Genomic DNA, 16,148 nt, shown 5'->3' on the forward strand with positions numbered 1-16,148 from the left:
TGCTGAACCATTACAACGTATTCAAGCTCAAGTTTCACATTTAATTTTCAATTTTGACTAAACCAGAAACTTTTAATAAATATTTCTAGATGTGCTACACATCAAAATGGATGATTGTAAGAGGAGGTGCTGGATTTCACAGCTTCAGGGCTCTACCTCCAGTTTGTGAGGGACTGCAGGTAAAACCACTCCTCCTCTTGGCTCTCATTAGATCCTCTGATTCCGCCTTTCAATTCTGCTGTCTTTGTATATGAGAATATCTCCATAGCCACTTTTGAGATACAAAACTAAAAGTGCATGTGAAAAGGTATTATTTTCTTCTCTCCACAAAAGCTTGTTAATTTGGTATTACTGCAAAAATCCCAGCCAATGTGGGGCCAATTAATCTTTGAAAATTATTGATGTTTAGAAGAATAAATCTCTAATTTTAATGTCAGATACCTGCAAGAACCAGATCAAAAAGAAGGTTTACATTTAGGAGCTCAGACTACATTTGCATATCAGAAAAATAACATATACTGGAGATCTTATTTATTTTTACACGAAGGACAAAATGTTATCATCCATCTCTGCAGCAGGATGTGTTTATTCCTCTGTCAGTTTAAGGATCAGCTAATAATCACATTGCCAATATTATACTACTCAGCTTCCTGAAATACAGCTCTACTTCATGTCTTTTAATTGTTTCCACATACATACATGAAATGACATTTTAACTGGGAAGATATCTCTTGTAGTTCAACCAACACTCAAATGGTACTCTCCGGCTCAATAGGCCCTTAAAAACTACAAAGAAGAAACCAACAATATTCTGCTTATTTCACAAAAAATGGGAGCTAAAGATAGCTCTTCCCAAGTTTCCCAGAAGTATCAGTTGAAGATTGAGTGGTGAGAAAAATGTGAAAGCAACTGACAAAAATTTTACATGTACAAAGTCATCACATGCATGGGATAGTTCAAGAAGTGTCAGTGGCCTGAACAGGGTCATCTGGAATGTACTTTTAAGGATCTTGAAGCAACTAAAGTGACTGGTCACAGTAATTACTTCAAACTTCATTGTTTTGCTCAATACACATCAGAAGGTTTTAAGCACTTGATTTTATACCTTATAAGCCTACATACGTTTCAAGTTTGGCCAGATACCAGTAATGGAAAGAATCAATGCACAGCCTAATCTGTAAATCTTTAACTTAGGGCACAATGTTGTCAAATCTGAGGATCTTCATTTCAAGCAACCCTATATCAGTAGACAACTCTATATAAACCAGACAGCTCTTTGCAATGCTATATGCAGTTCCTGCAGTTTTCAGTACTACTGGTCAGCCAGTAATTATTGAAGACAAGTTTATAAAACCTGAAAGGCTAGAATTACAACTGTCCCAGCTTGTTAGACATTTAAGACATAATCACTGTTCTGTTTAACATCTAAGTCATTAATTCTGTACTTTATTCAGCATTTGGAAAGGCTTAGTTGACTGCTTCCAAGCTCATCAGTCAGGCTCTGGGAAAAGGAAGGTGAGATCGTGGGAAAAATGTAATATGAAAAAACACTGGAACGAATCTATGGTAGCTAAAAGTTCCTGACTATCACTGCCCTGCACATCAGAGCCACTCAAAACCTCCTGGGGAATGACTTGCAGAGACACAGCTTTGCTTCAATACAAAAATATATACATACAAATACACATGTGCAGGCACACAGAGGGTTCACATTATTATGAAATACAGCTAAGGAAAGCAATTACTTTAGGAAAAATAATGGGGTATTCACCAGCAAAGTAACAGTTTCAAGAGGTTCTAGAAAATGAAGCAAAGCTCTTATTGTTAGAGAACTGTTGACTGCAGGTTTGAAAAAGTGACCTCAAGCGAGCAATGATGCACTTAGCCTGGAACTTGCAACTGCTGTATTTCACTCTAAATTGAATTGCCAATCCACAGTGTAATTTTTTTTGTACTATAATCTCACATCTTTGGGGCAAGTATACCAAAAAATACTATACACAGGCTGCATTATTCCAAGTTAGACTAAATTCCTCTGGAAATAGCAAATATGTCTGCATTACTGAATTTAAGAATCTCTGTGGGTATTTATATGGGAGTAGTGTTTTATCTTTTTGAGGGCGAATAGTTGATCATTTTTCCTGCGAATAGTTCTTAAGCATACAAGTGACTAATAGCACATGGCCCCATTAAAAGCATTTAGGTACATATAAGCCTATAGACCCATATAACAGATATTCTATACCTCACACACATATGTACAGTGGTCAGATCCTGCATTCTCACCATAATAAAAGTGGCTGTCAATTTAACATGATTTATAACACCACCAATGTCAATGGTTTGTAAACATAAGTAATTGACACATGCTGTGGAATACTTACATTCACTTTTCCACTAAGTCTTCTTCACTATAATCAAGTTATTTTCCAGGACAGTTTAATCTTCTTACTAAATAAAAGAAGGCAACAATTAAAAATATATTCATATGCATTAAGCTATGTTTAATCACATTAAATTTATGAACTTTAAAAATATTGATTTAAGATCATCTATAGTGCAATATAAACTTTAATTTGTTTATAAACAGTCAGTTTTATTACATTTTAAACACAACTTTATCACACCATAACTTTCCATCCTGAAGCTAAATGGGGCAATGTTCTGTATTTCAATAGCTGCTCAGATAATAAATCAGATGGACAGTTGCTCACAGATGTACAACTAATTACCAAAGAACTGAGACCTAAACTGATGTATTACCAGAAAGAATGCCTAGCATTACAGATGGGTTACTGTATGAGTTGGTACTCCTCTAGCTAGAGCTTGAACATGCTCTGACCAGTGGCAGTACTTGGCACCTCCCAGAACCAAACATTTAAGAATGGAAGAGAAATAGTGTCTGTCCCTTTAGGGAAGGATAAAATACCATCAGATAATTTTTAACATCACTGTATATGCCAAAAAGTGATAAAAAGAGTTCATGTAGATTGTTCAACATAAGTGTAAAGATGACAACTGTCCTCAAAAAAATATCCCAGGCAATAGACATATTGAGTGTTGTATGCCTCGACCTGTTCCACACACAGAGTTATCTCAGCTGCTTTTAGCAAAGCATGCAATGCACAATCAAACAGTGTGCAGCACAAGCCAATGCATGCACTAAAAGACCACTGCATGGCAGTTCCCAGGGAAGAGAGACCTGAACACCTGGCAAAATCACCACCTTTTCTCCAAAATCATCTCATCTCAACTGAACATGATTTTGAGACTCACATAACTCTGGCTTCTCACGAAAGTAAGACACAAACATCAGCAGGACTTGTATTTTCCCTTCATGTTTCTTGAGGCTGCCCAGTGCTAAACCAAATTTAGTTTGCTAATGTTCCATGGAATTTAATTTCCTGTATTCACACCCTATATCTAGTTGCTACAGGAAGATGTTCTTTAAGACTATGTACATTCATCTCTTTGCAGGGAAAAGCTGTTTGAGGGAACAACCCTTACTGGGTACAGGGTGAACATGGATGATCATCAAAACTGTGAGATGAGGTATATGGAAGAGCTAGGTGAGATATTTAAACCACAGCTGCATGATACAGGCTAAGTGGAGAGTGTAGGAGTGGACTGAGGAAGGTCATATGAGGGAAGTGTAAGTAAAGCAGCCAACCCAAGAAACAAACAAAAAAATTAGACTGTAGGACCAAGGTAAAGGGCAGATTTCTTTCTATGTCTTACCAACAACAGGAAAAACAGATCTGGTGCAACTTAAGCATGGAAAAGAAAATTCAGAAATAAAAGGAAGTGCAAAGGAATGTGAACAATTATCATCCTGTCAACAGCCAAGAAAGAAGTAGGTGGAGGTAGTTAGCAAGGAAACAAGACTTGATCCTGCTGAGAAGTTTACTTTATATATCTGTATTGTCTCTTTCCTTACGAGCTTTTTTGCAAGCATTGCTGAACAGTAATTTAGGCACGTCTTACACAGTTGGTTCACCTCCCAGCTTTGTAGATGCCAGAACTGAAGTGCATGGAAATTAGTATTTGGCTGAGCCTGGAAAAGTAATCAAATGCTGTCAACCCTAACTGTTATGTCCAGCCAGCTATACCCCAAATAATAAAGGTATTAGTAAAGGTATATTGCTTGCTAAAAACATCAGAAATGTATTTATTGAAAAAACTGGTTCAGCCATAGCCCAGGACCTGGCACAGAATCATCTAACTACTTATGTGGCAGTTCTCACATGGATACACGAGGCATTTCAGTCTGCAGTTGGTAATCAGCTGTGCCAGAGAATGATGCTACCAAACTGTATTCAATTTTCTGTGTTATAAAATTGGAAGCCTTTTTCATAAGAAGCTTGGGACACAAGCCAGAAATCTCACTCACTGTCTCCCTATGTATTCAGACTGAGTCATCAGATTTTCCATGTTTCTCCACTCAAATGGCACACTGCTTTGGATGGACACAGGTGGTACCATCTGCCACAAGGCTTCTTGGGTTTGTTTGGTTTTGTTTCTTCCTTCTACCTCCTGCTCATAGCACAACAGCTCTTTTTCAGTATCTTACACTGGAACTAGTCTTTCATGGTATTGATTTGGCCAGCTGGCCAGTCAAAATGGACTGCTTGAACTAAAGGAACTTCAATACATAATGCTAGCACAGGTCCTCTAACATCTGGGGGCCCTTGCAGACTGACCTCAAGCTAAAAGTACTTGGACAGCACAGGGAAATTGTTTTTTAAAGCTGACAGAAACCATGAGCACCAACAGAGCAAGTGAGTAGGGGGATGCTCACATAAACTAACTGCACTCTAACAAGGCTAATCTTCCTGTTTCTCCTCTCTCCACCGCCTTGACAGAGAGAGTCCTGCCATGCATTGCCTGCTGGATTAGGAATCAATCTTCTCTGAACTGCTTTTCTGAGAGGACTCCCTCTCCCCTCCATAACCTGCAGAAGACAGTGAGAGATTAGACTACTTTTAGCTTTTATCCTGTCCTAATCTGAACTATCTTAATTGTTCCCACCTTTCACATGAGACAATTTCTGCCTTTCAAATCAAAATACACCTTTAGGGGGAAAGGATGAAGACTACCTTGTATGGTTCATGAAGTTAAAACCATCAGGAGGGTCAATGACCCCGTAGAAACAGGACAACAATGAACCACCTCCCCATCCTGCAAGTGCCCTCTCCCTCATGAGGCAACTGCACCTCTGTATTCAGGGTCAAGGTCTCATTTCAAATAGATGATAAACTCAGGCTCATTGGTTGTGTCCAAGTGCAAAATTTTGCAAGTAGATAACATGCTGCCCTGGCACTGCAGCTGCCAGGGAGATAATGGCTTCTGGAAACAGCAAGGAACCAAGTGTGGCACTCGTTCTGCAGTGCCTAAAGCTGATGCTGCTGTAAGTACGAGTAAGAACATATTGAGTTCCTTTTCTTTTTTTTTTTTAATGTTTGCTTCTAGAGCTAAAAACAGATCATAAACCACTTTTCTTTGAGGAAGGCTTTTGTTTGTTTGTTAAAAAGGGCAGGCACTGGGTCAGGGATAGAAAGTTGTGCTATCCGGTTCCCAGACACAAACCTTACTCCCCTGAGCCTTCAGCTATATGTAACATATGGAGCAGATACTTTTCATATAGACTTTTACACGCCCATGTAACTTTTATCTGGCTGTTGAGCTAACAAGCACAGTGCCCTTGATAGGATGGAGCACATAGCATAAAACTACATACTGCTTTTTGAGCTTAATTTTGAGGGTGGATCTTCACATTTCAGTGTTGGGAAGGCAACATTACAACACTGACACCATGCCCATATGGAAACAGGATATATAACATAATATTAAAAACTTTAGGGTGATATCAAATGTCAACCTAATACTCTAAATATTGCAATGTATTTACATCTCTAATTAACCCAGTATCACATTACTACACTCCAATATCTGGCCAATGCATTATCTTCCCTCACCTTCAATTCTCTAGCTTACATGACTCTTGGTCATCTCCACTCTGCCCTCTCCACCTCCTTGACCACAGACAGCAGATTCCACTTCTAGCACATGAGCTCCTGAGTTTTATTACTGACTTCCTTTCTCCTCTGCTTGTCTCACTGCTATTCACTTGGCTGTCTCTAGACAGCACTTTTTCATAATGTGAGGACACCAACTTTTTTTTCTGAAGCCTCTCCCTTTATTTTGAGAGCAAATGGAGCCAAGGCCAGCCACCGTGACACACCACCTCCATGCAAGGGACCTATTTGTGCAACCTGGTGGTCTCCCAATGATGCAGGATGCTCCCCATGTCATGACCATCATCTAGTGCAGGGGACAGGAGACAGACCAGCATTACACACCAGAACAATGTTTACTCTTGGTTTTCCAGGAATTCAACATGATATTGCCATAGCCAATTTTTAAAATTACCCAGTGTCCTGGTTTTGTCAAGGACAGAGTTAATTTTTTTTGCAGTAGCTGTGAGGGGGCAGAGCTTGGAGCTGTGTGGGTATGTTTAGGTTGTTATTCTATACCATCCACATTATCACTGTTGTGGGGGGGGAGGGGGAGGGAAATAGGGGAATCTTACTTCTGGGAAGAAAAGCGTGGCTTTGGGTCACACAAAAGAGTGGCAGGTTGGCTATCGTTAATTTTCTCAGGTGAGCATTTATTTGCCTGTAAATCACCCTCATTTTGTATACTTTTGTTATTAATACTGCAGCTCTAACTGTTCATTTTTTATATCATTCGTGTCTCCAGTAAGTTGTTTCTTATCTCAACCTGTAATTTTCCCCTTTTTGTGTCTCCAATTCTCAACTCCATCCCCAGAGTGGGAAGGGGAAAGAAGGTGAGGGGAGCAAGTGAGTGGTTGGTTGGTTTGGGAAGAGTCTTGGGGGTGGGGGGTGGGGGGGCACTTATCTGGAGAGTGCTGTTCCATTCCTAAACCATGACACCCAGAATTCAAAATTAACCAAAGCTCACAAGTTCAGTTTTCCCTTCATTTTCCTACCGCTTCAAAGTCCTAAAATGATATAACTGTTTCCCTCAGTTCTCATATAGTCCTCTTTTTCTTTGATCCTTTGGCCTCTGTGGGACAGGGAAGAGAAGAGGCATAGAAACTTATGGGAAAATGAAGCAGACTGCCATCTGTGTTTGTGCTGACCCTAAAAACCAGTATAAACACAGACCAGTTAAACTAGTTTGCATTCACCAGCAGTTTTCAAAGTAATGAAGAAGTTCAATCATTTCAAAATACCAGTAAGTATTTCACTGACAAGAATTGTTCTGATGTTATGCAGACTTACAGCTAGCTCTGTATGTGCTATGAAATATTCTACAGCTGCTGCTTTAGTTAAAACAACCCCAGCAACACCAACCACCCCCTCTTCAGAACACAGCTGATAACTACTAACTGAAGAACACAAAAATTCACCAAAATTGTTCTATGACCACTACTGTTCAATCAAGGTAAATGGTGTGACATCCAAGGACACTGTTTCAGAGCCTTACATGTCAAAAAAGAAAATCAGTATCTGTTATATTACATTCTCCCTTTCGTCTTCATGTCATTGAAGGCATTCCACAGGCAGTTTTACTTCTGACAGCACTGATTTTCAATCAATCTGCTCTGGCCTGGATTTGAAATAGGATACTACATGAAATTGGATGCTGGTAGCCTCAAACATGTCCGGGCTTGCACAGGAGGTTAAACAAAAAGAAAAAGAACGGCTTTTTAAAACACAGGGTGCTAGTAAAACCGATTTTAAAGTGTCCCTTCATTTCTCTGAACTGGAAGTAATATATTACCTCTATAAAATCTTTTATACCAAGTTCTTGGAATTCTTTATTTATACAATGCCATTGGTGCACACCTCACCTTAGAAATACACATTTTAATAGTCAACCAAAGTGATACAAGCCACCAAAGTAAATAAGACTACTTTAAAATTGGCTTCACTACCTTTCCCCATATATCTGGGCCAAGCTAGGGCCCAGTCCTGCAGTCTCTTTCATCATGTAGTCAGTACTTGCACAAGAATTTGAAGGTTTACTCCCTGAATTACAGAATGCAGACTACCTTACTGGAAAAAGGACCAGGCATGACAGTGGGAGTGTGAAAAAGGAGAGGAAAAAATGCAAAGTGTAGGAAGGTAAAAAGGAGCAAAGATTGTTAAATGAGGAATGTGGCACGGATAAGAGAGAATAAGATGCGTAAGGAGAGAGCAGCAAATGATGGTGTAGAATACAAGAGGAAAGGCATAAAAGAATAAAAATCTTATCCTGAGCACTACAAGACTTTAAAAGCATTTGTGTGACATTGAACAAAGTACAGGAAGAATGTGGAGAGAGGAGAATTTTATTTTAAATTTTATTTAAAAAGTAAAAATCACCCAAAATTTACTTCCCACTCCTCTATCATCCTGCACTGAGATGTCTGTTCCTCTGAAGCGGGGTATGAGAGGATGTGAGGACTACTGGCATGGTGAGCCAGGCAAGCCTCGCCTGAGACTAGCTGGATGGATCAGTGAAGTTTCTGGTGTCTTCTTTGATAGTGACTGATTTTTCCCATGATAGCCTATCACACTGCAAATTTTATTCTTCTCTTTGTTTCTAAAAGTGCAAAAGGGAACCACTACAAAGCCTGGCTGGAAGCTTGAGTGAAATTTCTTCCCCATTGAGAAATGTATAAAAATCACAACCTTCTCATTAATACTACAGTGGCTTGGCTGTGCCTCTTGCTGGACAGATCAGAAAGCATCACAGCAATCCAGTGTTAAAACACCAGGAATGTCTCATTTGTCCATCAAATCCAATGAACAAGGTGAATCTCTGCCTAATTACAAGCAATATAAGAACGCTTCCCTCTTTCAAATCAGGCAGAAGGGCTCTTCTCATCTTCAGTGCCTCTCAGAGAATCAGCCCGACTGCCTCCACACTCTCCCTTGCTTTCTCTGTGACCTGTCTTCCTAATCTGGAATCCTTCAAAGCTGGGAACTGGACCCCCTGCCTTGATTCCCATCATCTGCACTGATTTATGTTTGCAAGCCAGGCCAGCCGGCTGCCACACCCAAAGAGCCCATACGCCCTGACACTGTGCACTCAAGAAAAAAAACAAACCAAAAACCCCCCAAACAAACCCCCACCCCGCCCGAACCAAAAAAGCACAACAGTCTAGCTTGGCTTGGCCTGCCAGGTTAAAACTTGCTCTCTCCTTGTGAGCTTAATCTACCTGCTGCTGCTGGGCACAGACACTTCCCTGGCTGTAGCTGCTCTTCTGGTGGGTGAACCCCTCTCCTACAAATATTTCAGCGGTGTTTCTAGGCTGGGGAGGGTACAGGCTACTGTTTCTACTTTACCAGGAAAGATACATATGTTGACACTTTTTAAAAAAAGAAACCATTCCAAACAGCGATAGGAGCTGGCTCGGGCCGATACGGCCCTATCTTGCAGAGCAAGTCACAGCAGGTTCTTTAATCGCCGGCTCTGCAAACACTGATTCACCCCCACCCCTCCACGGGACCTTAACTTGCCCGGTGCTCCCGAGCAGAGGACGCACGCATCTGAAAGTACTGACAGTGAATGGCTGGGCAAACTCCCAGCTGATCTGATGGTTCAACCAACTTCAGTTCCTCCCTTACTAACAACCACCTTTTTTTATTTGTTGCTTTGTTTGGTTTTGATTATTGCCAGCAGAGCAAACTGTGTTTGGATGCACACGAAGGGAAAGGCAATATTTATAAAGGAAGTTCCCACACTTCCTCTTCAAACAAATCACTTCTGGCTGGTTTTGCAATTACAGACCTACCGTAAAAAGGGGGTGGAGGAATAAAAAAAACATTGGGTATATTATTTCCTTTTAAAGTCACTTCCTTTTGAAAAGCAAGCTTCCAGAGAGGAAGGAGTTAAGCACTCAGGACAAACTGTCAAATTTTCAGTAACTAATTTACTCTTCCTGTAGGTCTGGAGGAAATCCACAGCTGCCACAAATATTCCTTGCTCATTTCAATACTACTCGTTGTGAAATGGATTTTAATGGCCAAGCAAAGCCATCCAAACCGCAGATGTAATTAAAGCCACTGAAACTGGCTCCACAGAAGGCTGGGAAGTGCCCCATGCCCTATTTTGGGGCAGATGCCATGGTACAGGCTGGCAGGGTGGCAGTAATACCAGGACACCTCGGCCTCATCCTTGTCACAGCATGCAGTGTTTCTGCTGAGAGGATGGATCCTGCTCACTGGGAGGGCAGCAGGGCTTATGAGAGACGATGTGCAGCAGGCAATGCACAGGGAGCCAGAAGTGTCCTGCAGGGAGCCAGGAGTGTCCTGCAGGGAGCCAGGAGTGTCCTGCAGCCGGGGCTGGCAGCTGCCTGTGCTGTCAGTGAACTGTGCACACCAGTGCAGGGCCTCCGCAGGGCAATGCTGGGTCCATCTGGAAGCATTTGCTCTCACCCGGTTTTCATCCCATGCCCTGCTCCCTGGGTTATGAAGCTCTACCACCCCAAACCCACTTGTTTGTAGTGCTACAGTGTTAAAAACCTCTTCATCCGTGGGCAAACTGTATCCAACAAGCTAATTTCCCTCCACACAGAGTGGCTAAAGTCTGCAACACTAGCATAGGAAGTAAAGATTTTTCTGACAATTCACAATAAATCAGCTTCCTATTTGAACCGGCATACCTTCATTTCTTCTGCAGTGAGTCAACCTAATAGTCTACCCAAAAGATTGGTAGTCCCCCGGTATTGAAATCTGTATTAGATCCATACCCAGCAAAGGAAAAATAAAGTTTTCCCGAAACTCTTATCCAAAGCGTGGGAGGATGGAAAATAAGATCAGCATACCTTGCTGGAAATAGTTCTCAAGATAAAAGATAGGATTGCTCTGGCACTAACATCTCCCTCCTCCTTCCTTCCCTTCCTCAGTTACAGTGAGGTGCAAATGCCTTAGGAAACTCCCTGTCCCTACTATGCACTTTTTCTCATGTTTAATCTTAGATTAGAACACAATTGGATTTGGACTTGATTAACTTTTCAGGCAAAAACATTCCCACACCTTTGAGTTACTAATTTCATTTGATAACAGCTGCAGAAAACTAGCTCCATATTTTTGAAGTTAAATCACTGCCAAATTCTGCTTTCCGGTGCCAGCTGCTCAAAATAAGTATAAAAAACTTTCCAAAACAATTATATTTAAATTATTAATTAACACCACATGGAATATTATGATTAAAATCAATTAGTTTATGCAAAGATATCTACAAACCTAAAACACAGTAACAGTGAAAGAGATTCTTTAGTTGATGAATAATTAATACAGCTTTTCATTTGTTTCACCTCACATGCCAAGTAGCACAAAAGGAAAGTCATTAATGCAAGTGGATCACAGAGGTAACAACAGCAATCATTGCACATTTATAGTCACTAAACTATTTCAGTGAAAATTTTGTAGGACCAAAAATACCCCTGCAATATCAGGTTCAGAACGAACTAAAACACAGTTTTGACCATCTGGATGAAACAAAGAAAAGAAAAGCAGAGCTGCCTCCTCAGCTTTTTTGCTGTACATAACCAGCAAGATCTGTCATCAGCTGTAAGAAGTTAGGTCCTCTGAAACCTGTCTTCAGACCTGTAAGATTCCTGAAAGTGGCTTGTCTCACTGCCCTCCCATTTCTGAAAGCAAAACACCATGGTTTGGCCAATTACCTCCACGTTTTTACCATGAAGGCATGTGATTTTATACCCACACACATACTGTTTCCTCTCAGGAAACAAAAGAAGCATTTTTCCAGTCTGACATGCCCCAGGTTTCTCGGCAAAGCACAACACTTCTTTAAAAAACAGTGGGTTTTGCTAAACAGTGTTCAGATTTCCTGGGGATTACCAGAACTACATACCTCTTATTAAAATGTGCTCCAGTGACATGAGATGATGTCAGCGGAAGAACAGCATAAATCATTAATTGCTGCAAAACTAAAAGCTTAGCATGTGTTATAACATTCCTTGATTATTTGCGTTGGAACCAGCAAGCAGTTGCCATTATGCCACTGGTCTGACACTACTCCACTTTCATCCTACTTTTAGCCATTTATCTCCAGATAAACCTTTACACCATTAAAAAAAAAAAAGTTGGATTTGTACATGTTTGTTTTTATTTTCAAAATTACTCAGAGTATCTCTCCACGGAAATGTCAGAGATTAAAAAAGTATTTGCGGTGGGAGAACACTCATTGCCATTTAAATGTTGAATTACAGCAGAGCACTAAGAAATGACGTAGGTGTTTGATCAAAGAGCTTCCTGCATCGTCTGTTAACAGCTCCTCTGTGTGAGGCAACAATGGGGATATTTTCACACTGTGCAGACACTAACTTCGCAACACATTTCTGCTCCAAATAGGAGGCTCACCTGCTTCCCTTAATACACAACATACCTTCTCCTTTCTCATTACATTACTCTTGCTGCCCTTTTTTTGCGCCTTTCCCCATAGCTTCCTCTATATCCCATCAGCTGAAAACAGAACCAATAACATTAGGCTTGAACTTCCTACCTCCTGACACTAGCAGGCTCAAAAATCTAGACAAAACAAACTGTCCCGTTTCTGCATTACCTGTGCATTGATTTCAGAATCCAAAACCCTTCTGGTCACAAATGAGAAATGATGTGGCTTCCTTCATGATAAACGATGCAACTTTCTCCAAACAGAGCTTATCCAACTGTGACACAGAGCCTGCCTTGCCTGGGACTGTCTTGTAAATGGAAAAAAATTCCACAAGACTCGTCTTCACCTACCTCTTAGGGTACTGCAAGTGAAAGATTTTCCATTCCAATGACCTGCTTTCCTTGCAGCACCTCTTGTTGCTGGGTCAAAACTTTTACACTCCTCCTAATTCCACGCCTGCAACCAATATGCACTGCTACCAACCCATCAGCACATACTTTTCATATCTTTCAAACAGATGGTAGTTTGGGGATGAATTACACTTGGTTTCACAGTCAGCCCAATCCCAGGCACAGTGTTATCACCACAGACAAAAGAGCCCACAGATCTGCTTCCTTTGGCCATAAAGGTTTGCTCTACCTTTGCACTGGTAAAGTACTTAATGGACAAGACTGTGGCTTCAATATTCCCCAGACCAGGTAGACTTTTTAAAAAGCAGCACTAGTTCACTCCACTTAAAGGGAAAAATGATCCTTTGCCTGAGAAATACCCTCTCTTCTGCTGTGTTTGGGTCCCTGTGGCTGCAGAGCTGCATGGAAGATGTGTGAACTGAAAATGAAGTCAGAAAGGCAATGCCATGGTCTTCTTACTGGCATGAAACCGATTTTGTAACCTATGGTGAAAGAGCTCTTGAGATGTTATGGTCTGGAACATGCCTGCATTATGTCTGTGGCCATAAACTGGCCAGCTTTGATTTCTGGGTCTCAGCAATAGCAAAGCAGCTAGAAACAAGGGGTTTTGCCTCTACTTACAGAGTGTTATAGTGAAATGGGATCCTGGCTGAATGCAAAAATTTTCCCCCTCCATAAAGAAGGTGCAGTTCTTCTCAGTATTTCCTCTCTCTCTAGAAATAGTGTGCTAGGAAACCGCTTGCACTGTAGGACTCACAGAACCCCATGGCAAAGCTGTCTCTAATTGGCAAGCCTATCTGCCCATCTCACCCAACAAAAGAAAGCATTAATCCACATCTTTGAGAATTCAATAAGTCATTTAAGCAGAAGGTCAGGTACCTAATGGGCTGTCAAGTTCAGGCTGTCTGTCTCTCTGTCTTCCTGGCTCCTCAAGTTCCCAGACCTTGACTGAGGGTCCTCAGGAGCTGGGTACTTTGTTTTCCTGCCAGAGCACTATGAAGGCTAGAGCACAGGTGACTGCTTTGCAAATTTAAGTTGGGATGATATATTCTGGCTTCATTGAAAGAGAGAGGGGAAAAAAAAGCAGCCAGGAAAAGGTACACAGCAAGGCCTGAGAAATATACTAAGGATGCTGTTTGTCCTGTATTACACTATTGAAATATCAATAGATCGTGAATATACATTCAGTAGTCTGCATTGTGCTTTTTGATCCGAACCCTACTATGACTGCTGTAGTTGTAGGACACCTCACAGCAAGGATAATTGTGTGTAAACACTGTGTGGCATAGAGTAGTATTAAATGTTATATAGAGTGTATGTATATATATATATTATTATATGTATAATACACACTAATATGTTTAGTAGTACTAAAGGTAGAGAGCACGATTGTACACATTCCCCAGGCCTTTCTCAGGGCCATGAGTTATGGGGTGAGTTTGAAGACTACAGTCTGGAATGCAGAAACATTGCTACAGCTCCCAGAAATTTCCAGGAGGTACACGAAGAGGAGGGAGCCCCTTCCAGATTCGATGGGACACAGCCTGCTGCACATACTTGTGTTTGAACAGCCTAGTAAAACCAAAACATTTTTTTCCAAACAGATCACAGGTCACGTAAGCTTCCCAAGGGATATATTGGTTACAGATGTTTTCATGTAATAAAATATTCCACTCAACTGCAGTATTTCTAACTGATAATGCTAAAACTAAATTACCCTTGTCTAATGGTTATGTCCCCAATGTACTCCTTACCATGGTAAACACTGGCTCATTTGTTACCATTTAGCCACATAAAATTTATTATTTTTATATGAGCATGCCACAAAGATAATGTATTTCAAGTTTGCAAGAACTACTTGAACTTTTCAATAATATATACCTAAAATTAACTTTTTTTGCATATTTCTGGAATAAATTATACCTCTAAGTTTCAGCATTATCATATAAATTTGCATTTAAAAGTTATCTCATTCTTTAAACATGAGTGATTCTAATAATTTTCCAAGATTTAACTCTTGAACTTGGAATATTTAAGAAAAATCAGTCGATTGCCTGAATGGTATGATACTAATAATGAAACATTCAATTTGAAGTCCTCCTGGCAGAGTCGTTAGGAAAGGTCATTGTGATGGTATCTCTAAAATGATCAAGTAGTTAAAAAAAAAGAAAATTAAAAAAAAAGGGGAGAAGGAGATAATTGTTTCTATCCTCTAAGTTTCAGCATTATCATATAAATTTGCATTTAAAAGTTATCTCATTCTTTAAACATGAGTGATTCTAATAATTTTCCAAGATTTAACTCTTGAACTTGGAATATTTAAGAAAAATCAGTCGATTGCCTGAATGGTATGATACTAATAATGAAACATTCAATTTGAAGTCCTCCTGGCAGAGTCGTTAGGAAAGGTCATTGTGATGGTATCTCTAAAATGATCAAGTAGTTAAAAAAAAAGAAAATTAAAAAAAAGGGGAGAAGGAGATAATTGTTTCTATTCAAAATATGCTTACAATATAGCACTAACAAGGATGGCTATAAAAAGAAAGAAAAAAATTTGAAAAGGAAACTTAAGTAGTCTTTGACCATAACAAGGAGCCTCCCTCAAACTGGGGAAGCTCATGCAGTTGTATGGGACTACATCTCTATGAAAACTACCACCTCAGCAATTTTGTGGAAAAGATTAGAGAATTAGGCTTGAGATCCATTCATCACTGCTCTCCTCTTTGGATCATCAAGATACTTATGCTTGGATTTCAAATAGAGGCATTAAGAGCAGTGGAACAAAGCGACTCTTGATGTCCTATAATTGTTTCTATGTTGCCACTTCACAGACGAAGTCAACCTGGTCTGATTAGGGTTCAGTAAGACTGGAAACATAACAGGGGCAGAGTATCCTCTGTGGAAGGAGACGTGAGCCATTTAGAACTACTGGCGTTATTATCAAAAGTAGAATCTGTCTATTTTTAAGACAATGTGGGAGTTAGTAAAAATTGGAAGTAGGCTGTCTAGACTAGATTAAAGAAAAAGAATTCTTCTTCAAACTCCACAATGCCATGATCCAGGTATTCACTGCTTTAATGCTAATGTTCTGTGTTTGGTAAAATATTGTATCCTTTCTGAGCTAACTGTAGTCACCAACCTTGATAAGCAAGTTTTGCTGTTATCCAATTCAAATGTATGCTTGTTCTTGGTAAAGTAAGACATCACTTTGTATTGCTGCAGAGGTCAGAAGCATGCTTTAATGACGTGTTATTGGGGAAAGTATGGGAGCATTTCCCTCCACTTCTCCATCCCAACTGAAAGGAT

General features: G+C 40.2%; 1 protein-coding gene across 4 annotated transcripts in view; it reads right to left on the reverse strand.

The window, feature by feature from the left end:
* The window catches only part of PLXNB2 (plexin B2), a 254,318-nt gene that overhangs the window by 113,881 nt on the left and 124,289 nt on the right, over positions 1 to 16,148 (reverse strand). For all 4 annotated transcript variants that reach the window (XM_008642550.2, XM_017745957.1, XM_017745958.1 and 1 more), the window contains one exon: positions 2,385 to 2,451. In XM_008642550.2, coding sequence (XP_008640772.2) covers positions 2,385 to 2,386 — 2 coding nt within the window. In that variant the 5' untranslated portion in view covers positions 2,387 to 2,451. The remainder of the gene's footprint in view (positions 1 to 2,384; positions 2,452 to 16,148) is intronic.

This window comes from Corvus brachyrhynchos, unplaced genomic scaffold (genome assembly GCF_000691975.1).
Source record: "Corvus brachyrhynchos isolate BGI_N302 unplaced genomic scaffold, ASM69197v1 scaffold239, whole genome shotgun sequence".
Taxonomy (NCBI): Eukaryota; Metazoa; Chordata; class Aves; order Passeriformes; family Corvidae; genus Corvus; species Corvus brachyrhynchos.